The sequence below is a fragment of the Chenopodium album genome, chromosome 27 (genome assembly GCF_948465745.1).
Source record: "Chenopodium album chromosome 27, dcCheAlbu1.1, whole genome shotgun sequence".
In the NCBI taxonomy this organism is placed as follows: Eukaryota; Viridiplantae; Streptophyta; class Magnoliopsida; order Caryophyllales; family Amaranthaceae; genus Chenopodium; species Chenopodium album.
Genome location: NC_137860.1, coordinates 2,800,592 through 2,811,782, shown reverse-complemented (window position 1 = coordinate 2,811,782; position 11,191 = coordinate 2,800,592). Strand labels below are relative to the sequence as shown.

At 33.2% G+C, this 11,191-nt stretch overlaps 1 protein-coding gene across 4 annotated transcripts; it reads left to right on the top strand.

Moving 5' to 3' along the window:
* The first annotated feature begins 5,078 nt into the window (after window positions 1-5,078).
* LOC145620900 (F-box protein CPR1-like) lies at window positions 5,079-10,142 on the top strand. Of its 4 annotated transcripts, none has more exons than XM_081675631.1 (3): window positions 5,079-6,325; window positions 6,926-7,004; window positions 9,745-10,142. In XM_081675631.1, exons 1-2 carry the CDS (start codon window positions 5,202-5,204, stop codon window positions 6,960-6,962), a joined length of 1,161 nt encoding a protein of 386 aa, XP_081531757.1. In that variant the 5' UTR covers window positions 5,079-5,201; the 3' UTR covers window positions 6,963-7,004; window positions 9,745-10,142. The 4 variants fall into 4 exon arrangements, with proteins under 4 accessions (XP_081531757.1, XP_081531754.1, XP_081531755.1 ...); XM_081675628.1 differs by having other exon boundaries at window positions 6,923-7,004; XM_081675629.1 differs by lacking the exon at window positions 9,745-10,142 and adding an exon at window positions 9,602-9,684 and having other exon boundaries at window positions 6,923-7,004.
* Window positions 10,143-11,191: the final 1,049 nt, after the last annotated feature.

Sequence of the window (11,191 nt, the reverse complement as noted above, 5' to 3'; positions counted from 1 at the left end):
TTGTGGCACATGTATATGGCCACAGGCTGTGGCCATTTACAAGCAATACCCAAATTTGATACAGACTCGAAGGGAATTCGGGAGATGATCAATGCACAACTGTTTATCGATTAAATTCTTCTTTGTAGAACCTTACTAGTTATGTTTAAAAACTGTTACGGGGCGTTTGCAGGGCTGCATAGTTGATCGGAATGTACCACTAGTTTGCAATGAAGTTTTCAGAATAAAATAACCTATTAGAATCAGGGTTTCAAAAAAAAAAAAAAAAAAAAAAAAAAAAACCTATTAGAATCATTGCATTTGCTAGACTCTGAGATCTGTTTGGTTCTTTAATATTTTTATGTTCTATCAGTTGTGAAATTTGAGAAAATACAAGTTTGTACTTTATTGGCCCGATAAACTTGTAATGTTTATAGAGGTGATTTTTTAAAAAATTATAATTTTGGTCTATTTTGGCTTCAATAATCAATAAGGGTTTGTTCTCGTACGATCATTTTCAGTTCAGCTCCTAATTTTCATCTCTTATAAAATATTCATTTCAGTTTAGTTCAGCTCAGCTCAATTCAGTTGATGAGAATAGGCCCTAAGTATGTGTCAATTTCTAATGTGTTTTTAGTTTTTTTTTTTATTTTAAAAAAAATTATTTAAGAAACAAATTAAATCTCTCTACATATAAGATATAAATAATAATTACATTTCCCTCAAAAAAAAAAGTAATAATTACATACAACTTTCCAAAAAAAAAAAAAAATTGACAACTACTTCCTATGTTTTTTTAGTTGACATCTTTCTTTTATCACATTTGTCAACACATGTTTTTAACGCTTAATAACTTCAATTATCAACATTGTAAAATTATAAAAAGTGGATCTTAATAAAATATACATATAGACGATTTAAACAAGATCTTACATAATTATGTTTTATCGTATCTATCAATCACAAAAGCGAGTCAAAGTATATTATGTGAATAATATATAAAAGTCAAATGGTATCAACTAAAGGCTCGTTCTGATTGACTGAACTGAAACTGAACTAAATTTATTGGAGCTGAAAAATTGAACTGAACTGAATTGAACTTATTGGAGCTGAACTGAACTGAAAATAAGCTGAAGAGAACAGGCCCTAAAAAACGGAGGAAGTATAACTTAAAAAAAAAAAAATCTTAACATAATTTGTGACATATGAACAATTTTTTAGGAAAGAGATATTGTGTACTATATACGTTTATTACAACAAAAGTATATATTATTTTCTTGATTTTTTAAAAAATTATGTAATAGAATTATAGAAGCTACAAGCTTAAAAATAAAATGTGAATGTCAAATCAACAAATGATATATTTTTTTTGAAACAACAAATGATACTTTTGTAATTTCCTTGAATAATTCATGATTAGAAATTCAATCAATTAATACTCTATGACATTATGAATACTTCAATAAAATTTGAAATATAATACATTTATATATATATATATATATATATATATATATATATATATATATATATATATATATAAAGTAAAAAAAAATTAATAGTGTTATTTTTAATAACATTTATTGAAAATTACCGTGCATGGCACGCTATCTAACCTAGTAACTATATATATACCAGTATTATACGTACTAAAACATCAACAATACACGTGTTATCTCCTGCCTCCTGGTGTGTGATATGAATTTTAATGGATATAACCTTCAATCGCAGTTGAAAGGTTTGGAATCTTGAGTCTCGGTCAAGAAACGCTAAGCAACACGAGCTTAAAACCTAAACTAGGCCAAGAATACACAAGCACAAAATTACGTAAAACTTTATAAATTTTAAATCAATCAATCATAATTCCGTTAAACACCATCACGTATTTATAAGCTAAATAATTAGCCTAAAAATCGTGTAAAACAAATTCTAATCTAACTAGCTAGGAAACTAACCCTAACTTGTAAAGATAATATTTTGCAAATATGATCTTTAAAGTTAAGCTTATCTTCTACTAACCAAATTAAACTAACAAAAATATCCTAATAAATTCGGTCACCTATTAATAAAATTAAAAATAACAATAAAAATAATTATAACAACAATATTGATGCCTTGGAACCGCATCAGTGTGTCCTTAGGGTGTTTCTTTTTTTAGTTTACAGAATTCTATCAAAGAAACAACACAAAATTTCGTAAATAACTCCTTTATGTATACTAAATGACACATGTCATCTCCTGAGGTGTCCTTAAGTAGTTTTTTATTTTTTTATTTTTTTTAATTTTATTTATTTATTTTTCTATTAAAGAAACAACACAAATTTTCATGTGTGGCTAGCTATACCGTGTGGCCAGAATTGCTTATATAGGAGTAACCCCTTACCATTCGAGTAGCCCTGACTGAATAAATAACTCCTGACCGATCAGATAAGCCCAAACCAAATAAGCCTTGACCGAGTAACACTTGAATGCGTAATCCCTGAGCGATCGAGTAACCCATAAATAAGTAACCCCAACCACAGAGTGTGGCCAGCTACACAAAAATTGTGTTGTAGAAACAAATCTTATAAACTCCGTAAAAATAATACCCTACTTTTAAAAAAAATGAATCAATAAGAGATAATAAAGTTATGTGGGTCTTGTTAAATTTATCACATTGTATTTTTTTAAAATATCAACTTATCAAGTTTTGATAATTTTTACACGAATGAAATGAAGTTATATACTTCCTCTTCCCTCAAAAAAAAGTTATTACCTCTGTTCCTGAAAGTTCAACTCACTTACTATTTATATATGTAGTCAAAATAAAATAACTTTGACCACAAACTATGATTTATGCAATAGAAAGAAATTAGCATGTGAGATCTTATTAGATCGCCCTTCGCCCACCACCATCCCCACCAGGCCACAACCACTCAAACCTAGAACCCAAAACCACCACCCCCATCCAGACCCAAAACCGTACCACCGCAACCCAAACGCGCCAATCGAGATCATACCCTAACCAAACCAACCCCAAAACACCCTTTGAAAAAGTGAAAACCACCAAACCCTAGGAAAAAGGTTGGGGATCAGAGATCGACGCAACCTAAATCGAGGTAGGTACAGGGAGGACAACGCGGTCGGAATAGGGGATAGGGAAGGTCGCAGCACCCGAAAAATGGACGGGGGCGGAGTTGGGATCGGTAGTTCGAGATGGGAAAGGGGTTTTCGATGGTGGTTTTATGCTCGCCGCTGCATGGACTTCGTGGGGGAGGGAGGGGTTGGTGGCTCAAGGGAGGGGGTCGGTCGGTTACGCGCCGGCGTAGGGGTTGGGGGCTTGCTGGTCGAGCCACGTGGCAGAGGAAAACAGTGGCTTGTGCAGGTTTTTTAAAATTAATTTTTTTATTCTTTAAAAAAAATCTATAACTTTTTATTTTTATTTTTTGACTAATCACAGGCCGCCACGTGTTTGGTAATTTGTTATAACAAGTTATATGACCGGTTGGGACCATTTTGACTGGATTGAGTATAAAGGTCGGAGTATTTAAAAATAACCCAAAGGTAGGATTATTTTTTTAGCGGATGCCCCAAAGGTGAGATTATTTTGAGCAATTTTTCCTAAAATTTTCAAATATTAACTTCTTATAATTTTACTTACACATAGCTGAATATATTTATGATCAAAGATGATCATTGGAGGCCGCACAAATTGAAAGTGAGTCAAACTTTCAGGAATGGATATAGTATGTACTTCTTCTGTTATTTTATTTTATTTTATTTATATTTTTTATATATTTTTTTTTATCATAGTCATGTTTGCCAATGCGATAATTTACCATTATTATTTATAATTAGCGATAAGCAAAAATTACGAAAAATTGATATTTTGAAAATACATATCATGACGAATCCAAGCAGGTCTAACAAGACTATATTTTTTCATCAATAATCTATTAACTAAACAGAAGTTGCCGACGTCATCATTGCACACGTGTCGCTCTCTCAATAAAAATTTTCCCACCTAAATGCAATGATGATGTCTTTTTTTTTTTTTTGCTATCATATTTTACATTTTTGAAATTTAAATATTAGAAGCTCCTACATTACAACTAGAACCTATCAGTTTATCGTTGGGAATTTAAACAATTTTGAATAGCACATTAATATATGACCTACTACATTGAACTATGAATTAGACAACGTTGATCACTATATCATATTTTTAATGAAAATAAAAAAAATTAAAATTACAAAATATACGTAATTCTTATTTATATTCATATACAATAGTGATTTATTTTTAAAATGTACAAATTAAAAATAGGTTTTATATAAACCGTGCATCGCATAGGTTTCAACCTAGTTATGTACTAAAAGATACACTAACAATGACACGTAATGTCTCCTTAGTTTTTTTTTTATTATTTTTTTTTTAAAAAAAATTTAATTTGTGACATGTGGACTATTTTTATAAGGAAATATACATATATATTATGTACTACATAAGTTTATTACAACAATATTTTTTAAAATTATGTAATAGAAGCTATAGTGAAATGTAAATATCAAATTAACAAATGATAATTTTGTCATTTTCTTAATAATTTATGATTAGAAAATTTAATCAATTAATACTCAGGATACTTCAATTAAAGTTTTTAAGTTAATGTGATCTGAATATAACATACGAAAGTCAAAAAATTTTACTAGTGTTAATTTTAAAAACAAGTATTGAAAATTATCGTGTATGTATGACATCGGATCTAACCTAGTTATGCATAAAGCATGAAACACGGTCAAATAGGAGTGTGTGTGTAAGGGCCTATTCACATTTACTTAATTCAGTTCAGTTCAGCTCCAATCAGTTCAGTTTAGTGCAGTGCAGTTCAGCTCCTAATTTCCCTCTCTCATAATATTCATTTCAACTCCAATCAGTTGAGCTCCAGTCAGTTTTGTTCAATTCAATTTTGCAAATGTGAACAAGTCCTAATTGAGTAAATATTTTAAGACGCGTTTTGAAAATCGTAAAAAGCCAAATAGAGAAAGTATTCAGTCTTTCGTGCCACACTGCCACGAAACAACTTTACTTCGTATCTTCCTAGTTCCGGCTTCCCTAACAAGTTTCACTAAACAGATGAAATCTGCGGAGTACTACAGTACCAAAGACAAAGACAAATACAAATACATTTAGCTCACTATAGTTCTAGAGCTGAAGCTCGATTGCTCGAAGTAGGGCAACAATGGCGGCACTTCCGACTGAGCTAATAACCGAGATTCTCTCACGATTGCCTGTTAAATCAGTTGTACGCTTCAAATGCGTCTGCAAATTCTGGAATTCCTTAATCAAAACCCCCAATTTCATCAAACTTCACCTCAATCAAACCCTAATTTCCAACTCCGATCGTCATCTCATCTTCTGTAACGAGTCTCTTCATTCTGCAGAATTCGACCATGACAACATCTCCTTCTCGGAGGTCCAGCTACCTCTCTCAACTCAGGAATTTGAGCTGTTTGGGTCTTGCAATGGCATCATTTGCATTGCCAACAAAACTGATGTATTGCTGTTCAACCCACTTACCAAATCACATTTTCAGGTGCCTATCCCTAAGCCTAACAGGGTTACACGATATGTTCAGCGGTTTATGATGGGGTTTGGGTACGACAGGAAGAGCGACGATTACAAGGTTTTGAAGTTGTCAGATGATATGGATTGGAAATCAGTTGAAGCGGAATTGCATAGTCGCAATAATAATTCCTGGAAATCTGTTCAAGGTATCTATGGTTTTACCCTTAATACTGATTGGCCTGTTGGTGTTCTTGTTAATGAGGCTTTACATTTCTTGGTATGCTCCCAGAAAACTGAGTACATAATAGCTAGCTTTGATCTTCAGACTGAGAGTTTCTTGTTTATTGACTACTCGAAATTGATTGATAATACTGATTATTCTGATGATACTGAGATAAAGGAATTGGGTCGATGTCTAAGTGCTTTTATTAATTATTATCATCCTACAGAAGAGGACTTGTATTTTATGAAAGGCGATATATGGGTAATGAAGGAGTATGGAAACAATGAGTCTTGGGTTAGATTGTTTAGTATTGGCAACGAGTGTATCCCGAAATTATTTGGGATTATGCCTATTGTTTACTCCAAAGATGGGAATAAAATTTTGTTGGACATATGTATTCTGAAGTTTGGTTGGTATGATATGGAGTCCAAAAAATTTAAGGCAATCAAACCTCATGGATTGCCAAAGAGACCTATGTCGATAGGGTATTATGTGGAGTGTTTTGTGGGCAGCCTTGTTTCGATCGAAGATAAGCTGCATTCGGAAAGGGAAACCTTGCCAATGATAAAGAAGAAGTAAGCATAGTTTTTAAATGTCTCGCTTTTCTTTCCTTGCTTCCAAATTCATATGCAAATATTTTGAATCCTGTTTGCTTAAATGCATTTTCTGTATTGTTCTGTGACCTGTTTGGTTGGTATATATGCAAGGATAATAGTCTATCATTAGTAAATTACTATTGATTTGTAACAGGTGCTTATTGCTCTTGGCTAATTGTCACTAATAAATTCTAATCTATCATTAGTAATTTAGTATCATACCTTGTGAGCACATTGCCACAATTTAATTGCTATTCGGTATATTACTTACTTTATGGTATTAAGGTAGCTACAATTTCCATTAGAAGTCTATAAAGTATAGGCATTTATTGACATTGCTCTCGTGATCTCGTCACACCAAAGTATGATTGTTCATCTATTATCTGAATGTTGCTTCAATCTTGATTCTGTGATCTTTTTATCTAAAGTACATTCAGAAGCTCTTTATAACTCCATTTTTACTACCTCTTTTGGTTTCTCTTGCTTCCTAAATACTCCATTATCTACCAATTTTGCATCCATTATAAGGACCATGTTTGTAATATTAGTTATGAAAGTTCTTCTTCTTTTCTTCAGAAGTATTGTTGATAATGTTCAAGTTGAGGCTATGACCTAATTGAAGATGCTACTGCTGGGACTTTGTTTGAATGTGTGTAATGTAAGTACCAAGCCATCTCTATTAATTTAAATTTGTTGCTCTTATGCGTAGTTTTGCTTTAGCCTTAAACTGTTAAGAGTTTTTTTTTTAATCGACTGGGGTGTGCTCTTACAGTTTGAAATAAATGATAGTGTTTTTCTTGGACTGATGTTGGCTGAACACTAAGCTATACATCTGAATTTTTTATCCACACTTGAATAATAAATAATAAGGTTTATATAGAATGAAGCAAACACAAATTCTCGACCTTGGTATGCATTAATTTATCATCGATCCTTCAAACTAGGTGGTCATGGGATTCTGCAATTTGCACAGGATTACATGAACTTTTGCTCGTTCAAAACTTTAAATGTCTAGTCGTCTATACATCTTTTTGCTGGCTTTTGCTAAATTTGTTAACCCAAGAGATTCCTGTATGAGCATGATACTTTACAAATTCTAGGGTGCAGGATTCCACTTTTATACTTCCTCTGTTTCTTTTACTTGCAACACTTCCCTAAAAAGGAAATGTCACAATACTTGCAACACACTATAAAAGGAAAGTTACTTTAGGGAAAAACTATACTATTTCCCTTATTTAAAGCACATGGCCCACTAAATTACACTCCTAACAACCACTCATCCCATTTTAAAGTGTATTATATCATGTGAACCCCACATTTCTTAAATACCGTGAAAAAGTGTGTGTTGCATCTAAAAGAAAACGGAGGAAGTATGTGATTAGCTTTATCATCGATGCTTCTTTTATTAGTGCCATCAGCTAATGATTTTGACCTTCAAAGAATTATTCCTCTCCCCTTCTTAAAAAATATACAGGGAAATATATGGAGCCTCGGGATGGGGACAAGATAGGACAATATTGATACAAGTAATTTTAAGGAGTGGATAAGAGTCCAATGTTATGATTTGCTGAAAATAAGGTTTTGGTATTTATTCTATTGATTCTTAAAAAATGCTTACTTTAATTAATTGGCATTCACTTCATGCTCATTTATGGTTGTTTTTTTCACACTTTCTGTATTTAAATTATAGGTATAGATCTGTGCTTCTGTTTTTCTGAATTTGGCTTTGCATTATAAGATTACTAAGAGTTGATTGGGTTTTATATGCACTGAAACTTAAGCTTGAAATTTGTGCTTTCTTGGTTGCCGTTAGTTGTAGGAAAGGACAACATGGCTTCCACGAGAAAAACCATTAATAGGGAGTGCAGTGTGGGGGAGGGGGAAGCATCGATGATACAGTGATCCTTGTTGATGCCCTTTACTTTTGTCTGGTGATTGGTGATTGGGTCTGCCTGCTTCCCTTGTTCCCTCTTGATGATGTGCACGGTTCTCTAATTGCTGGTGTAACTTCCCGCGTGATGCATATAAATTAGACTGACCATTGAAATAGTGATCCTTGTTGATGCCCTTTACTTTCCTTTAATAGTCTGAGAGGATTGTTGGGTCTTGCCAACCATTTATCAAAAGTCATTCTAGTGCCTCCTTAATTGCCAGGGTATCATACTATCATCTGCCACAGTAGAGTCTAGGCTTGGCTTACAATTCACATTAGTCAGTTGCTTCGTAAATGCCACGGATTCAAACTTTTAACATCTATAGGGACATGTAGTTAGGCTAATACAAAATTACTGTGCTCTTGTGCAATAACCTTCTCTTTGAAAAGAATCAGATTGATCTGTTGGATTGATGTTGGCTGGGCTGTAAGCTAAAAAGAAATTCTGATACTTCGTATTACCTTTACTACTACTACAAATAATAAAAGACCAATCTTAGACCTTTTTATGCATGATTTTTTCAAAGCCACAAACTCGATGGAATGGAAAACATTGCCTCCTCCTCTCATCTTCAAAGAAATAATTGAAAAATAAAAGAGAGGGAAGATTAGGCTAGGATATAACTTATATTCAAAGTAAAGCTAGGAGTGGAAAAGCATTCCAACAGAACATTAGATTGCATAGTGGGTTACTCTGTCAAATTGGTTTGTGCTATAGACTGAAAATCTGGTTTGTATAAATTAATGAATAAGAGTAATTTTAAGGTGAAAGCTTAATTTATAATGGCAAAAAGGGGTTCCAAATGATAGGTCCAGAGCTTTAAGCTATTGCTCTCTTATGATAAGTAACTTTAGGTTATCACTCTCTTAGTAACTTGAGGTTACCATTCTCTCTTATTTCACATTACAAATTTCATGCCTTTTAATACTATTACTCCTTATATTATCACGCAAGCTACACTAGAACGGAGGAAGTATAAATTAACTTTGTAACTCTTCAACAGAGTATCAAACTAGCAGGTTTTTGTTACTCCTTCCCTTAGTGTTTCATTGATGAGTTTTGTCCTCTGCTTCCCATTACACTTGGGTGGCAAGTCCATTGAGTCTATCACAGCTTGTTGATAAGTAAATTGAGAATAAGATGTTTCCTGTTTGTGAGAGTATCAAATCAAATTGTTGTGCTATTTTTTATTTGTGAATTATCTATTAAATAATTATATGGAATTATTGATTGATGCTCCCTAATTTAACTTCTCTTCAAATTGTGGCTTATGCTTTAAGTTGACATGGATCTACTAGACTAAGAAGGCCCTTTATTTCAGGTAGTGTTGTTTGTTTTAGGTGCCTTGAGCCTGCAAGAAGCCAAGTTAGTGCTTCCTTGGTAGAAAACATATACTTTTAGATTAGTTGCTCATGAAAGTTCATGATATGTCTTCCTGATATTAAAAACTTCGTCTTTTTGCAGTGTAGGGAAATTGTGTCGCTAAAATGTTCACTTTTAGTTGTTTCCATGACCATTGGAGAAGCAGCTAGATGATTTTGCATGAAGACCATTGCAAGTAGTTTTAGGGTGGCTATATTTTGTTATACTTTTATTAACACCTAATTAAAGGGGTGAATATTTTCTGGTAGCTTCAGTTTTTTGGTGCTATTCTAATGTGCAATGGATAATTGGATACTGCACTTTGTACTAGTGTGTAGGTTATGTTGTCATCTAATTCCCTAGTTCTTTTGAGCTTCTAAACACTCTGCTGTGATGTATGAATGTTCCTAGCAGTGAAACTTGATTAAAACTGAACAAGCTGCTCTTTGCTGATGTACAAGTATTTGATTTAACATCACATTACACATTTTTATGATGTTTTTATTCACAACCTTAAATTATGATAGCAATCAGAGTAGCTGCTTAAATTGGCGTTGTTGCGACTAATTTTGCCAAATAAAACTAAAAAGAAAATGCAAATTGAGATGTGGAATTTTGAACTTTAAATCCCCTAGCAAAATGATGGCGCCACCTTGAGGATGGCCAAATGGCCACATATACCTAACAGTCCAATTCACCAGTCTTTCCCGTCGAGGAGATCTGAGATTACAATTAATCTTCCTATCAATAAATTATTTGAGGTTATCAATTAGCCTTAAATTTTAATTACAAGGTGTCGTTAACGATGGTGGATTAAATTTGGGTTAATATAATTTAGCTTATCGAATTGTGTAGTAAAACGTGTTGTTATTTTAGTTGCACTTGAATTTTTTTTTGGTATAAATGGGATTAATGTAGGTATTGTTGTACTTAATTTGGTGAATATTTTTTTTTCCCTTATGAGAACCATAAATTGTTAAGTGTTATGTGAAAATTACAGAGGATTTTAATCTTATGGAAAACCTAGAGGGCTAGAGGGCACTTTAGAAAGAATCATCATGGAGCGTGAAGGGATATTGGCCAAAGCTTGTCAAAAGTGGGAATGACCTTCTAATAAGGACAAGAAAGAGGTTGATTTTATGGAAGGATATTGGCCAAAGCTTGTCAAAGGTTGCTGGTTTGATAATGAGAGCCCTATGGTAGATAATCTAGATGATTTGATTGGAATGAATATGAAATAAGATTAGGATATTGAATACACTTATTCAAATATTCTCATTATTTTCTTTATTTTCCTTTGTTTTTTAATTTTAGTAAGGGTAAAAAGGTCTTTTTTTTTGCTTTATCCCTATCCTTCCCCTAGCATGAGCAATGGTGAGTTAGTAGTAAAGGTGGGCATGGGGTGCCGGCACGGCACGACCACTGGCACGGCACGGCGGCCCACTTGTGGGCCGTGGGCCGTGCCGTGAACACAAATGTTGAAATTTGGCACGGCACGGGCACGATCGTTGGCACGCCGGCACGTTATTTTATAATATATATATCGATT